The 15,396-nt window shown below is 42.6% G+C and overlaps 1 protein-coding gene and 1 non-coding gene across 7 annotated transcripts in view; one reads left to right on the top strand and one right to left on the bottom strand.

Moving 5' to 3' along the window:
• The window catches only part of IQCG (IQ motif containing G), a 73,891-nt gene that overhangs the window by 55,288 nt on the left and 3,207 nt on the right, over positions 1–15,396 (top strand). For 5 of the 6 annotated variants that reach the window (XM_054480594.2, XM_054480593.2, XM_054480595.2 and 2 more), the window contains one exon: positions 15,011–15,142. The exons of the other annotated variant lie outside the window; for it this stretch is intronic. In XM_054480594.2, coding sequence (XP_054336569.1) covers positions 15,011–15,142 — 132 coding nt within the window. The remainder of the gene's footprint in view (positions 1–15,010; positions 15,143–15,396) is intronic. 6 annotated transcript variants of the gene reach the window in all.
• LOC129034308 (U6 spliceosomal RNA) lies at positions 13,115–13,221 on the bottom strand. Its single transcript, XR_008501813.1, has one exon. It is a non-coding gene; the product is annotated as a U6 spliceosomal RNA (small nuclear RNA).

The following is a 15,396-nucleotide window of genomic DNA, read 5'->3' as shown; positions in this document are numbered from 1 at the left end:
AGACCTGGCACAGTCACTCCTGTTGTCACTGGATCCATAACTAGGGTCAAATCTTAGCATGTTACAGGGGGACATATAACTCAGATAACTAACTCAGAAGGAAATCACTTACACACCAAAAGAATGGTAAGATTTTGCTAATAAATATTGGAAGAAACCTGGGAAACATGTTGAATTGATTCTAAGAGTGTTAGATCCAACAGGGTAGGCTATAACACTCCATTTGGTTAATTCATTGATATAGATGCACTTACCAGAGAGTCTAGATTTCATGGGTTAGCTTGCGCAGCAGGAGGTGACTCAACAGTTGCCTACATTTGATGAGGTGGAGATGCCAGAGCTTCCCTGCTATGATTTGGGGGAGAGAATCCAAAGACGTAGGGAGACAGGAATGTCACAGTAGATTTATCATGTGTGACTTACACATCTACCACCAAGCACCCATCCATAACCATGAGAAGGCCCAGAAGACACTTCTTTACTAAGACATTGAGAAATAGAATAGTGAGGGGAGCATCTGCCTCCCTAAAAGCTCTGTGCTTGCTTTCCTGTGTAGGTAGGTGTGACCCTAAGGATGTTGTCATTGAGATGAGCTTCCTGGTATCACGGGGGTGATGGGATCCTGAAGTGCCTCAGGATAATTGGGAGCACTTAATTGTCAAAGATAAGGTGGGCACATTTACCACGAAGGGCGGCAGAGATGTAATGGTAATCAGAATGCCTTTGGCCACAGGGATTCTTGGCAATGGCTAATGAATGATGGTATCTCTAGGAACAAAATTGATGGGCTGCCTACTCAAGTATAACAGAAAAAAGTTCTGGGTCTGGTAGCCAGAAACCTGATTTGAATCACCACAGCAGAGAGTCACAGCCTCTCCCCTAGCTCTTAGGACTGAGTTAATTCACAGCCCCAGGGCCCCTTTATGAACATGGGGTGTGAGGGTGTGGGGGGATGTCCCCCCAAGGATGAACTCTGCAGCCCTGCTGCAAGTACCTACTGTAAGTCTCCCTCTAGGCCCTACTCAGAAGACCTGTGCTATTTACAGAGTGACTGTGCACTGGGGAAAGCAAACTACCCAGGCCTTCTGAGATGACTGAAGCATTGCCTCTGAATTGACGTTTATGCACGGGGACCCAAAGTGACACTGTGGCCACTAGTCAAAATGGGAGATTTTGGTGGTTAGGTGACAGATGGAGCCTTAACTAGTCTGACTGTGAGCCTACCTGTTCCGTGGACCCTCTCTGTCGTTGTTTCCTCAGTTACTGAAGCTGTTATTGGACTAGACATACTTGCGGGTGGGAGGGGAAGGATCCTTCCCCAGGGTAAGATTCAGGCCTCACTGGAGAGGGTGTGGCTGTGGCCCACTGGATGGTGGCAATGTTGGCTGGGTTGCCTTGGGCCAGAGCTGGCTCACAGCTGGCAGGATAAGGCTGGCAAGCAGGAAACTGTGGACCTCACTAAAAGTTTGTTTTGTTTTGTTTTGTTTTGTTTTCCTAATCTGGATGCGTACTCAATTAGGGGGAAAAAAAAAGAAAGAAAGAAAAAAGTTTTTTTGTCCATTGAGATATTTTTTCTCCTTTAATGTGTTAATAAAGTGGAATACATTGAGAGAGTTGCTGATTTGAGTCATCTTTAAATTCCTGGGATAAACCCTACTAGGTCATTATGTGTTTGGCCAGCAGGAATCCTCCTGCCCGGTCTCAGTAAAACGTGTGGGTGGACAAGTGCCGCCGGGTGTCCCACCCACATACTGCTGGCAGCCGCACTCTGGTGACGGGAAACAGTGAGACGCCCTCCTGTCGTGTGCCTCCAGTGCCCTCTACAGACACAGCTTAGCGTTTTGTCAGCTGGCAAGAAAAACGTTCACAGCAAGCATCCACTTTCACAAAGCAGAGAGGTGAATTCGGAGCTGACGGGCAATAAATTGGTAACTGGCACAAATGAGTTTTTTTTTTTAATCATCAACTGTGAGGTTTACTCTGTAGGTTTCTGGTAGACAAGCTTTATCAACTTCAGGAAGTATCTTTTTGTTCTTGTTAAAAGTTTTTCTTCTCATCAGGATGAGTACTCAATTTTGAGATGGATTTTTTTTTCATTAATTGAGATGATATTGTTTTCTCTTCTTTAATATGTTAATAAAGGGAAATACATTAATAGACTTGCTGATGTTGAGTCATCTTCAAATTCTTGGGATAAACCTTACCTGATCATAATGTGTTATTCCTTTTTTTTTTTTTTTTTTTTTTCTGAGATGGAGTTTTGTTCTTGTTGCCCAGGCTGGAGTGCAGTGGCAGGATCTCAGCTCACCGCAACCTCCATCTCCCGAGTTCAAGCGATTCTCCTGCCTCAGCCTCCCGAATAGCTGGGATTACAGGTGCCTGCCACCACGCCTGGGTAATTTTGTATTTTTTTAGTGGAGACAGGGTTTCTTATGTGGTCAGGCTGGTCTCAAACTCCTGACCTCAGGTGATCCACCCACCTCAGCCTCCCGAAGTGCTGGGATTACAGGTGTGAGCCATCACACCCGGCCTGTTATTCCTGTAATAGACTGCTAAAAAACGGATTTATAGACTTAAAATTGTTTCTATTTTAAACTCTTTTCTTTTTTTAATTTTTAATTTTTGTGGGCAGATAGTAGGTGTATATACTTATGGAGTGCATGACATACTTTGATACAGGCGTGTGATGCATGGGGGTCACATCAGGGGAAATGGGGTATCCATCACCTTGAGCCTTTATCCTTTGTGCTACAAATGATCTCATTACACTCATTTGGTTCTTTTTAAATTTACAATTAAATTATTGACTATGGTCGCCCTGTTTTGCTACCAAATGCTGGGTCTTATTCATTCTTTCTACTTTTTTGTACGCATTAACCATCCCCACACCCTCCCCATCCCCCACTACCTTCCCAGCTTCTGGTAACCACCCTTCTACTCTCAATCTCCATGAGTTCAGTTGTTTTAATTTTTAGCTCTCACAAAGAAGAACATGTGAAGTTTGTCTTTCCCTGCCTGGTTTATTTCACTTAACATAATGACCTCAGTTCCATCCATGTTGTTGCAAATGACACAGTCTCATTCTGGGCTGAATAGTACGCCATTGTTTATATGTCCCACCTTTTAACATTTATTTATTTATTTATTCTTTTTTGAGAGGGAGTCTTGCTCTGTTGCCCACGATCTCGGTTCACTGCAATCTCTGCCTCCCAGGTTCAAGCAATTCTCCCGCCTCAGCCTCCCGAGTAGCTAGGACTACAGGTGTGCGCCACCACACCCAGCTAATTTTTGTATTTTAGTAAAGATGGGGTTTCTCCATATTGGCCAGGCTGGTCTCAAACTTGACCTCAGGTGATCCGCCTCGGCCTCCCAAAGTGCTGGGATGACAGGCATGAGCCACCACGCCCGGCCCCATCTTTTCTTTATCCGTTCATCTGTTGGTAGACACTTACATTGCTTCCAAATCTTGGCTATTGTGAACAGTGCTGCAATCTCTTCAACATCGAATTTCTTTTCTTTTGGGTATATACCTAGCAGTGGAATTGCTGGATCATATGGTAGCTCTATTTTTAGTTTTTTGAAGATCCTCCAAACTGTTCTCTATAGTGGTTGTGCTAATTTACATTTCCACCAACCAACACCGTACAAGGATTCCTTTTTCTCCACATCCTTGCTAGCATTCGTTATTGCCTGTCTTTTAGATACACACCATTTTAACTGGGGTGAGATGATGTCTTGTAGTTTTGATTTGCATTTCTCTGATGATCTGTGATGCTGAGCACCTTTCTATATGTCTGTATGGTGTTTGTGTGTCTTCTTTTCAGAAATGCCTATTCAGATCTTTGGCCCTTTAAAAAATATATATATATATATATACACACATAGAGAGAGAGAGAGAGAGACGAGATCTCACTATGTTGCCCAGGCTGGCCTTGAACTCCGAGCTCAAGCACTCCTCCAGCCTAGGCCTCCCAAAGTGCTGGGATTATAGGTGTGACTACACTCGGCCCTTTTGGCCCATTTTTCACATTATTAGATTTTTTCCTATAGACTTGTTTGAGCTCTTTATATATTCTGTTTATTAAACCCTTGTCATATAGGTAGTTTGCAAATATTTTCTCCAGTTCTGTGGGTTGTCTTTTCACTTTGTTAATTGCTTTGTTTGCTATGCAGAAGCCTTTTATATTTTATTTATTTATTTATTTATTTATTTATTTATTGAGACAGAGTCTTGCTCTGTTGCCCAAGCTGGAGTGTAGTGGCACAATCTCGGCTCACTGCGACCTCCACCTCCTGGGTTCAAGCGATTCTCATGCCTCAGCCTCCCAAGTATCTGGGATTACAGGAGTGTACTGCCATGCCCGGCTGATTTTTGTATTTTTAGTAGAGGTGGGGTTTCACCTCTGGCCTTGAAGTCCTGGCCTCAAGTGATCCACCCACCTCAGCCTCCCATAGTGCTGGGACTACAGGCATGAGCCACCACACCTGGCCTGTGCAGAAGCTTTTTAACTTGATAGGATCCATTTGTTCATTTTTGCTTTGGTTGCCTGTGCTTGTGGGGTATTACTCAAGAAATCTTCACCAAGTCCAATGTCCTGCAGAGTTTCCCCAGTGTTTTCTTTTAGTAGTTTCATAGTTTGAGGTCTTAAGTTTAACTCTTTAACCAATTTTCATTTGATTTTTGTAAATGGTGAGAGATAGCTGTCTAGTTTCATTCTTCTGCATATGGATATCCAGTTTTCCCAGCACCATTCATTGAAATGACTATCCTTTCCCCAATGTTTGTTCTTGGTACCTTTGTCAAAAATGAATTCAGTGTAGATTTATTGATTAATTTGCTTCTGGGTTCTCTATTCTGTTCCATTGGTCTATGTGTCTGTTTTTATTCCAGTGCCATGCTGTTTTGGTTACTATAGCTCTATAGTATAATTTGAAATCAGGTAATGTGATTCTTCCAGTTTATTTTTACTCAGGATAGCTTTGGCTATTCTGGGTCTTTTGTGGTTCCATATAAATTTTAGGATTGTTTTTCTATTGCTGTGAAGAATGTCATTGGTATTTTGATAGGGAGTGCATTGAATCTGTGGATTACTTTGGGTAGTAATGTACCTTTTAACAATATTGATTCTTCCAATCCATGAACATGGAATATCTTTCCATTTCTTTTATCCTTTTTTCTTTTGTCTTTCCTGTGTATTTTCAAATAGCCTGTCTTCAAGCTCACGAATTCCTTCTTCTGCTTGATCACGTCTGCTCTTGAGACTCTGATGCCTTCTTCAGTATGTCAGTTGCATTTTTCAACTCAAGAGTTTCTGCTTCTTTTTAATTATTTCAGTCTCTGTTAAATTTATATGATAGATTTCTGAATTCTTTCTCTGTGTTATCTTGAATTTCTTTGAGTTTCCTCAAAATGGCTATTTTGAATTCTCTGTCTGAAACGTCACATATCTTTGTTTCTCCACGATTAGTCCCTGGCGCTTTATTTCATTTGTTTGGTGAGGTCATGTTTTCCTGGATGGTCTTGATGCTTCTGGATGTTCATTGGTATATGGGCATTGAAGAGTTACGTATTTATTGTAGTCCCTGCAGTCTGGGTTTATTCGTACTCATCCTTCTTGCAAAGGCTTTCTAGGCATATGAAGGGACTTGAGTATTGTGATCTAAGCCGTACCTCATTAGGGAACACTCCAAGCCCATAATTCTGTGGTTCATGCAGACATGTAGAGGTATCACCTTGGTGGTCTTAGATAAGATCCAGAAGAATTTTCTGGATTGCCAGGGAGAGACTCTTGTTCTTTTTCCTTACTTTCTCCCAGAGTCTCTCACTCTTTGCTGAGCTACCTGGAGCTGAGAATGGGGTGACACAAGACCCCTGGTGACCACCACCACTGGGACTGTGCTAGGTCAGACCTGAAGCCAGCACAGCACCTGGTCTCACCCAAGGCCTGCTGTAACCACTACCTGGCTACTGCCTATGTTCGCTGAAGGCCCTAGGACTCTACAATCAGCAGGTGGCGAAATCAGCCAGGCTTATATCCTTCCCTTCAGAGTGGCGAGTCCCCCCAGACCCTGGGCAGGTCCAGAGATGCTGTCTAGGAGCCAAGGGCTGGAGTCAAAAACCTTAGAAGTCTACCTTGTGCTCTAAACTCCTGCAGCTAAGCTGGCTTTCAAGCCACAAGACAAAGTCCTTCCTACTCTTCCATCTGCTTTCCACATGCGGAGGAGCCGCTGCTCATAGCCACTACTACCACAGAGCCATGGAGAGTGCTGCCAGGCTACTGCTGATGTTCACCTAAAGGCCCAAGGACTCTTCAGGCAGTTTGTGGTGAATGCTGCCAGGCCTGGGACTTACACTTCAGGGGAGTGGGCTACTCTCTTGCCCAGAACAGGACCAGAAATGCCATCCAAGAGTCAAGGCCTTGGGCTGGGGGCGGTGGCTCACGCCTATAATCCCAGCACTTTGGGAGGCTGAGGGGGGGTGGATCACCTGAGGTCATGAGTTTGAGGCCAACCTGGCTAACATGGTGAAACCCGGTCTCTACTAAAAATACAGACATTAGCCGGGCATGGTGGCAGGTGCCTGTAATGCCAGCTCCTTGGAGGCTGAGGCAGGAGAATCGCTTGAACCCCAGAGGTGGAGGTTGCAGTGAGCCAAGATCGTGCCACTGCACTCCAGCCTGGGTAACAGAGTGAGACTCCATCTCAAAAAAAAGAGTCAAGGCCTGAACTGGGGACTCCAAGAGCCTCTTGGTACTCTACCCCACTGTAGTTGAGGTGGTACCTAAGGTGTAAGACACAGTCCCCTTTTACTTTTTGCTCTGCTTTTCTCAAGCAGGAGTCTCTCACCATAGCCGCTACCATGTCTTCGAAGCCAGCACATCTCAGAGTCTCACCCAAGGCCCATGGTGTACCCCTGCGGACCCCTGCTGGTTATTCAGGGCGCAGGGGCTCTTTCGTCAGTAGATGATGAATCCTGCCAGGACTGGGTCCTGCCCTACAAGGCAGCGGGTTCCCTTCTGGCCCAAAGTGTGTCTAGAAAGGCCATCCAGGAGCTAAGTTCTGGAGTGGGGGCCTCATGATTCTGCCCAGAGCCCTATTCTACTGTGGATGAGCTGGTATCCTCTGCCCAGTGCTCTATTCTGCTGGGGGTGAGCTGGTATCCAAGATGCAAGACAAAGTCCTCTGTACTCTTCCCTCTCCTCAAACAGAAGAAGGGGAAGTCTCTTTTAGAGGCTGCACTGCCTGAGGTTGGGGGATGGGTGACACAAGCACTCCCTTAACCACCACGGCTGGTGTCTCACTAGGTCCAAGTCCCCCAAGTCCACAGGCACCAGGACCAGGGCTTGCATAAGGGTTGTAGAGGGTTGGAGTCCTCCTGGCCTAGACCGCCTTACAAGTGTATTGAGGACCCCAGAGCGGCGTAGCCTGAGATGGCGAGGCTTGCTGGGACTCGGGTCCCACCGCTGGGCTGGGCGGTTCTCCTCTGGCTGGGGCTGGTCTCAGTGCTCCCTCCATGGGTGGGCATCACCCGAGTTCAACCCGGTTTTGCTTTCCACTGTGACGGCACCACCGAGTTCAATGCACAGTCACAGGCGCCGTACCCTCCCCTCCCACAGCTGCTCAGATTCCTACCCTGTGCCGTGGGGCTGCTGCCAGGGGATGGAGAGTGTCGTTGGCAATTCAAAGCCGTCTTTCCCACCCTCTGCAGTGCCTCTTTCAGCAATACGAAGTTAAAACCAGGTACTGCGATTGCTGACCTGATTTTTGGTTCTTATGAAGGTGCATTTTTATACAGATAGTTGTTAAATTTAGTGTTTCTGGGTGGCGGGGGGAACTATCAATGGAGGCTTCTATTTGGCCGTCTCACTCTGCACGGCCTCTGCTGCATCTATTTGGCCACCTCACTCTGCACGGCCTCTGCTGCATCTATTTGGCCACCTCACTCTGCACGGCCTCTGCTGCATCTATTTGGCCACCTCACTCTGCATGGCCTCTGCTGCATTTTCTATTGATTTTCATTTTTCTTTTTTTCCTTTTGATATCTTATCTCTCCCTTATTTTGTGTTGTCTTGTGGCATTCTTGGGTAAACACAAGATCAATACCATGGATTTTTAAATTTTTAAAATTTTTCTTTGAGACGGGGGTCTCACTGTGTTGCCCAGGCTGGTCTTGAACTCTTGGGCTCAAGCAATCCTCCCACCTCAGCCTCCAAGGAGCTGGGATTCCAGGTACCTGCCGCCACAACCAGCCGAGACTTTTACTTTGTGTTTCTATATTCCACAAGTGAGATTAACCTGTAGGTGTATTTTTTGGTGCTGCTTTATTATATTGCTGTCAGAGTTATGCTTGGTAGCATGAATTGGAAGCTTTCCATCTTTTTATGCTCTGAAACATAAAAACACAAATAAAACAAACCAGATTATTATGATTTTATTTTTTAGCTAATGCCTTCTTCAGTGAAAACATTATCTATTCCTTGAAGCTTGATAAAATTCAATCATAAACAATTTTGTCTGGTTATATTTAATTGGAGCTATTTGGCTACCTTTTCAACTGTAAAAAAAAAGATTGTTGATCTTTTATCTCTTTATGAGTCTTTTTTGTAACTTACGTCTCCCTAGAAAATAATCTGTTTCATCTAAACACTGATTTCAAATTTATTAGCATAAAGCTATGCTCTATAGTTTTTTTTACAATTTTAAAAAGTCCTTTATTTCTGTAGTAATGAAATCTTTTTCATTAACTTTTTAAAAAGATGTGTCTTCTTTCCTTTTTTCTTACTGAAACTTGTTAAAGGTTTGACCATTTTATTGATCTTTACAAAAACACCATCTGACATGGTTTGGTTCTGTGTCCCCACCCAAATCTCACCTTGAACTGCAATAATCCCCAAGGATTATTATTAATGTCAAGGGCAAGACCAGGCGGGGATCACTGAATCATGGGGTGGTTCCCTCGTGCTGTTCTCGAGATAGTGAGTGAGTTCTCACAAGATCTGATGGTTTTACAAGGGGCTTCCTCCTTCGCTCGGCACTCATTTTCTCTCCTGCCATGAGTGTAAGTTTCCTGAGGCCTCTCCAGCCATGCTGAACTGTGAGTCAGTTAAAGCTCTTTCCTTTATAAATTACCCAGTCTCCGGTGTGCCTTTATCAGCAGTGTGAGAACAGAATAATACACCATCTTTTGCTTTTCTTGAGCAAATCTGCTTTTTCTCTACCACACTGGTTTTTGTTTTGAGTAATTTTCTTGCACTTTCTTTGAGTTTATGTTGCTAATCTGTCTAGTTTCCTAAATGTTCAATTCATTTATTTTCTACTTTTTTATTTTCTAGTAAATGCATGTAAACCAATATATTTTCTGAGTACTATTTGGCTGTAATTTACAGGATCTGATAATATAATGCTTACATTGTTATTCCTTTCCAAATGATTTTTAGTTTATAATTTGTTATTTCCTTTGTAACTCAAGAATTATTTAAAAGGGTGTTTCTTTAATGTCTGGGTACTTGGAGGAGGTGAGGGTAGAGCGTAGGCTTCCTATTCCTCACAACAGCCCTGTCACTGGAGGTTCTATTCTTACTGTCTTGCACTGTGGTCTCAGAATGTGAAGTGTAAGATTTATGCTTGGCTGGGCGTGGCGGCTCACACCTGTAATCCCAGCACTTTGGGAGGCCGAGGCGGGCGGATCACGAGGTCAGGAGATCGAGACCATCCTGGCTAATATGGTGAAACCTAGTCTCTACTAAAAATACACACACACACACACACAAAAAATTAGCTGGGTGTGGTGGCGGGCGCCTGTAGTCCCAGCTACTCGGGAGGCTGAGGCAGGAGAATGGCATGAGCCCAGGAGGCGGAGCTTGCAATGAGCGGAGATTGGGCCACTGCACTGCAGTCTGGGTGACAGAGCGAGACTCTGTCTCAAAAAAAAAAAAAAAAAAAAAAAAAAGATTTATGCTTGTTGGAATTTGTCAAGCTCTTATTCGGATTTATGGTTATGGTCAGACCATATAAATATTCCATCGGTACTTGAAATAGTGTGCAATCTCTGTTACAGACAACATTTTATAAATGTCTATTAGTCTAGCTGTCAGATTTTTTCATTTTGTTACTTATTTTGGCTTACCTGACCTATTAATTTCAGAGATGTGTGATAGTTTCCTAAGATGATTGTGGATCTGTTAATATCTTGTACAGAAATTATTTCTAATAATGTTTGCTTTATATATATTCTAAAATATGTTATTACAATATAAAAGTTCCATCAGCAGCTATCTTGGGCCTGAGGCAAATATAAATAAACAGAACCAAAAAAGAATATAGCAGTTCATAATTGTAATATCTAGAATTTGTCTTTTATTAGTATAAAATATCCCTTGTCTCACTTAATTATATTTGGCTTGATTGATTTATATTTTGCCAGATATTAATTGTCAAACCTGCTTTCCTTTTGCTCTGGTTGTTTTATCTCTTTTTGAGCCTTTTTTGTAACTTATGTCTTCCTAGAAAATAATCCATTTCATCTAAACACTGATTTCAAATTTATTAGCATAAAGCTATGCTGTATAGTTTTTTTTTTTTACAATTTTAAAAAGTCCTTTATTTCTGTAGTAATGAAATCCTTTTCATTAACTTTTTAAAAAGATGTGTCTTCTTTCCTTTTTTCTTACTGAAACTTGTTAAAGGTTTGACCATTTTATTGATCTTTACAAAAACACCATCTGATATGGTTTGGTTCTGTGTCCCCACCCAAATCTCACCTTGAATTGCAATAATCCCCACATGTCAAGGGCATGTAGTTCTCTAAGTAGTTCATAGCTGGATTTTTTTTTAGGGGGAATAAAGTTTTTCTTTTAGAGGGTTAGTACAGTGGGCTCAATGTTTATGTCCCCCAAATCCATATGTTGAAATCCAAATTCCCAAGGTGATAGGGGTGAAACTCTAATGAATAAGATTATTGCCCTTAAAAAAGAGACCTCAGAAAAATCCCTTGCCCATTCTGCCAAGTGAAGTTACAGCACAGAGATGGCAGTCTAGGAAGCAGGCCCTCACCAGACACGGGATTTGCCAGTGCCTTCGTTTGGGACTTCCCAGCCTCCAGAACTGTGACAAATCAATTTGTTTATGAGCCACCCAGTCTCCGGTATTCTGTTATAGCAGCTGGAATGGACTAAGACAAAAGGATTTACCCCAGCTTACTTTTATTGTGATTTTTCATTTGTTTGTAATTAATTTTTCTACTTTGTTTCCTTCTTTTCTTGGATTGATAGAATTTTTATTGTTCAATTTTTTGCCAAACTCTAGTTATTTGCATGCCATTCTCATAGTTTTGTAATATCTGTATACCACCTGTTACTTATTAATTTTTTTTTTTTTTGACGGAGTTTCGCTCTTGTTGCTCAGGCTGGAGTGCAATGACACAATCTTGGCTCACCACAACCTCCACCTCCTGGGTTCAAGCATTTCTCCTGCCTCAGCCTCCAAAGTAGCTGGGATTACAGGCATGTGCTGCCACACCCGGCTAATTTTTTGTATTTTCAGTAGAGACGGGGTTTCTCCATGTTGGTCAGGCTGGTCTCAAACTCCCAACCTCAGGTGATCTGCCCACCTTGGCCTCCCAAAGTGCTGGCATTACAGGTGTGAGCCACTGTGCCCAGCCTTTTTTTTTTTTAACTTTTCATTTTTTTCCCCACAATGCATCCCAGTTGCAGTAATTAATTAATATCTTCTCTTTTTTTTTTTTTTTTTTGAGACAGGGTCTTGTTCTGTTGCCCAGGCTGGAGTGCAATGGCGCAATCTTGGTTCACTGCAACCTCTGCATCCTGGGCTCAAGTGATCCTCTTGCCTCAGCCTCCCAAGTAGCTAGAACTACAAATGCATGCTACCGTGCCTGGCTAATTATTTTCCTATTTTTTGTAGCGATGGGGTTTTGCCATGTTGCCAAGGCTGATCTCAAACTCTCGGACTCAAGAAATCCACCTGCTTGGCCTCCCAAAATGCTGGCTGGGATTATAGTGTGAGCCATGGCACCCGGTCAATATTTTCTACCTAATTACTCACCTAAACAGATAAATTAATTCATTTTAAATTAAGATTTTTATATCATTACTATAAAAGGAAAAACTAGTATCACCTTCCATAAATAGAAATTAGTATAAATAGGCTGGGCATGGTGCCTCACACTTGTAATCCCAGCAATTTGGGAGGCTGAAGTGGGTGAATCGCTTGGGAGTTTGAGATCAGCCCGGGCAACATAATGAGACCCCATCACTATCAAAAAATACAAGAAAGTAGCCGGACATGGTGTTGCACACCTGTAGTCCTAGCTGCTGAGAAGGCTGAGATGGGAGGATGACTTGAGCCCTGGAGATGGAGGTTGCAGTGAACTAAGATTGTGCCATTGTACTCCAGCCTGGGTGACAGATCCAGACCTTATCTCAAAGTAAATGAATAAATAAAATAATGTAAATAGAATTGCAAAAAATACCAAATGATGTTATTACCTTGTAGCCAGACCTTTTTGCCTGTCTGGAGCCTGTTCCCTCTTTGTTTTTTTTTTGTTTTTCTTTTTGTTTTAAGTGTTAACAAGAGTAAGAAAGAGAAGATGTAAGAGATGTGATAGCACCAAACTGACATGTTTTTCTAACATAATCAGATGTTTTTTTTTTTAAGAGACTGGGTCTCATTCCATTGCCCAGACTGGAATGCAGTGGCGTAATCATAGCTCACTGCACCCTCAAATCCTGGGCTGAAGTAATCACCCTGCCTCGGCCCTGAGTAGCTGAGACCACAGGCACCACCATACCTGGCTAATTAAAAACATTTTTATAGAGATGGGGTCTTGCTATGTTGCTCAGGGTGGCCTCAAACTCCTGGCCTCAAGCAGTCCTCCCATCTCTGCCTTCCAAACCACTGGGATTACAGGCACAAGCCACCCCACTCAGTGTAATCGCAATGATTGACTATAGCCATGTTTTTAAAAAATTCTATGCTATGTGCCACCTAAGGAACCTCTCAATGTCTCACTCTTGAGGTGCATCGTCCCTGAGTCTGAAAGTTACACATTTCTGTTCTTTTAGGGGTAAACTTTACATTTTTTGTTTCTAGAAAGTACACAAATATGGAATGCTTCACAAATTTGTGTGTCACTCTTGCGCAGGAGCCATGCTAATCATCTCTGTATTGTTCCAATTTTGGTATATATGTTACTGAAGTGAGCACAACTCTTAAAATGTGAACATATATTTTTATACTTTTAAAATTTCTCTGTCAAGAGTTAGTCAATGTTTATATCTTCTTTTGCCTTTATTAAGGCAAAGACTTCACTTACCTGTTCTCTCTCTCTTCATCCCATGTTGAAATCATTCATTTTATATGTAAATATATATAGTGATAATATATGCAGATATTATGTATATATATGCAGATATTATGTATATATATGCACATTGTGGGTGGACTTCACAAGGATTATTTCAGCATCACAACAACCCTCTGAGGTTTGTACTATGACTGTAATAGTAATACTGTATTATTGGCTAGGTATAGAATTTTACATATGAGGGAACCAGAAGCTTAGAGAATTTAAGTAAACTTTCTTTCAGTGCCAGAGTTGTGCTCTTTCAACTAGATTCAACTAGACTATCCTGCCTACTTTGGGATTTTAATTCTGAATTATGATTTATGATTAAAAAGTATCACATAGCTTAAATACATGTTTTACTGGTTCTCTTCCATTTCTTAATATATGTTTCATTTTGCTACAGTAGTACATCCTTGAATAACTCTCTCAGAAAGATTGAGTATAGTTTTTCTTTCCTTTACATTTGAATGCTGGGTTGGCTATATGTAGAATCTTTGATTCACATTCATTTTCTTTTCTTTCTTTTTCTGTTTTTTTTTTTTTTTTTTTTTGAGACGGAGTCTCGCTCTGTCACCCAGGCTAAAGTGCTGTGGTGCAATCTTGGCTCACTGCAACCTCTGTCTCCTGGGTTGAAGTGATTCTCCTGCCTCAGCCTCCTAAGTAGCTGGGATTACAGGTGCCCACTACCATGCCTGGCCTTTTATTTTATTTTATTTTTTTTTGTAGTTTTAGTAGAGGCAGGGTTTCACCGTGTTAGCCAGGATGGTCTCAATCTCCTGACTCTGTGATCTGCCCACCTCGGCCTCCCAAAGTGCTGGGATTCCAGACATGAGCCACCGCGCCCGGCCCTACATTCATTTTCTTTTAGAATTCTGAAGACATTGTATCCTTCTTGACTAGGATTTAGTGCTGTCAATTAAAGAGATATCCGATGCTATTCCTTATCCTTCAGACTTTTCTACATACCTTTTGTTTCCTCTTCATTGCAACTTCCCTTATCCAGACATCTAGACTACCCTCCTCCCCCTATTTTTTTTTTTTTTTTTTTTGAGATGGAGTTTCGCTCTTATTGCCCAGGCTGGAGTGCAATGGCATGATCTGGGCTTACCGCAACCTCCACCTCCTGGATTCAAGTGATTCTCCTGCCTCAGCTTCCCGAGTAGCTGGGATTACAGGCATGCACCACCATGCCCGGCTAATTTTGCATTTTTAGTAGAGACGGGGCTTCTCCACGTTGGTCAGACTGGTCTCGAACTCCTGACCGCAGGTGATCCGCCCACCTCAGCCTCCTAAAGTGCTGGGAGTACAGGCGTGAGCCACCGCGCCTGGCCCCCTATTTTTAAATTCACTAACATACAAGTAAAATGTGTAAGTACTTAGTGTATAGTTTGATGAACAGTTATGTATACACATTCATGTAAACACCACCTGGATAAAGATACAGAGAACATTTACAGCATCCCAAAGTCTCCCTCACCCCCATTCCCAATCAGAAATCCAACTCTCCACCCAGGTAAGTAACTACTGTTCTGACTTCTCTCACTATAGAAAGTTTTGCTTATTCTTGAAACTTACATAAGTGGAATCATACAGTATACAGTGTTTTGTGTCTGCCGAATGCCATGTTTTCATATTCTTTCCAAATAGAAACTTGAGGAGAGGCTAGAGTTCTGGATGGAGAAATATGATAAGGACACAGAAATGAAACAGAATGAACTAAATGCTCTCAAAGCCGCAAAGGCCAGTGACTTAGCACACCTTCAAGACCTGGCAAAGATGGTAAGGAAGGAATCAGGGCGCTCACTGAGGAGGGAGTGGCAAATAAGCCACGGTGGCTGGGTATTGCTATTTGGGGTCAAAAGTAGAGGTGCGCTTATAAAGCACCAGAATTCTTTTTAGATGCTGCTGCTGCTGACGGGGACAGCTGCAGTAGCTGACTTACGTAGTGCCTACTCTGTCCAAGGTGCTACCCGCGCAGCCCCTTGAGACAGATATTGTGATTATTCTTAGTTTATGACCTCTGGAGACAGTCA

Source organism: Pongo pygmaeus, chromosome 2 (genome assembly GCF_028885625.2).
Source record: "Pongo pygmaeus isolate AG05252 chromosome 2, NHGRI_mPonPyg2-v2.0_pri, whole genome shotgun sequence".
Lineage (NCBI taxonomy): Eukaryota > Metazoa > Chordata > Mammalia > Primates > Hominidae > Pongo > Pongo pygmaeus.
The sequence above is the reverse complement of the archived record's forward strand: the minus strand, read 5'-3'. Positions and strand labels throughout refer to the sequence as shown.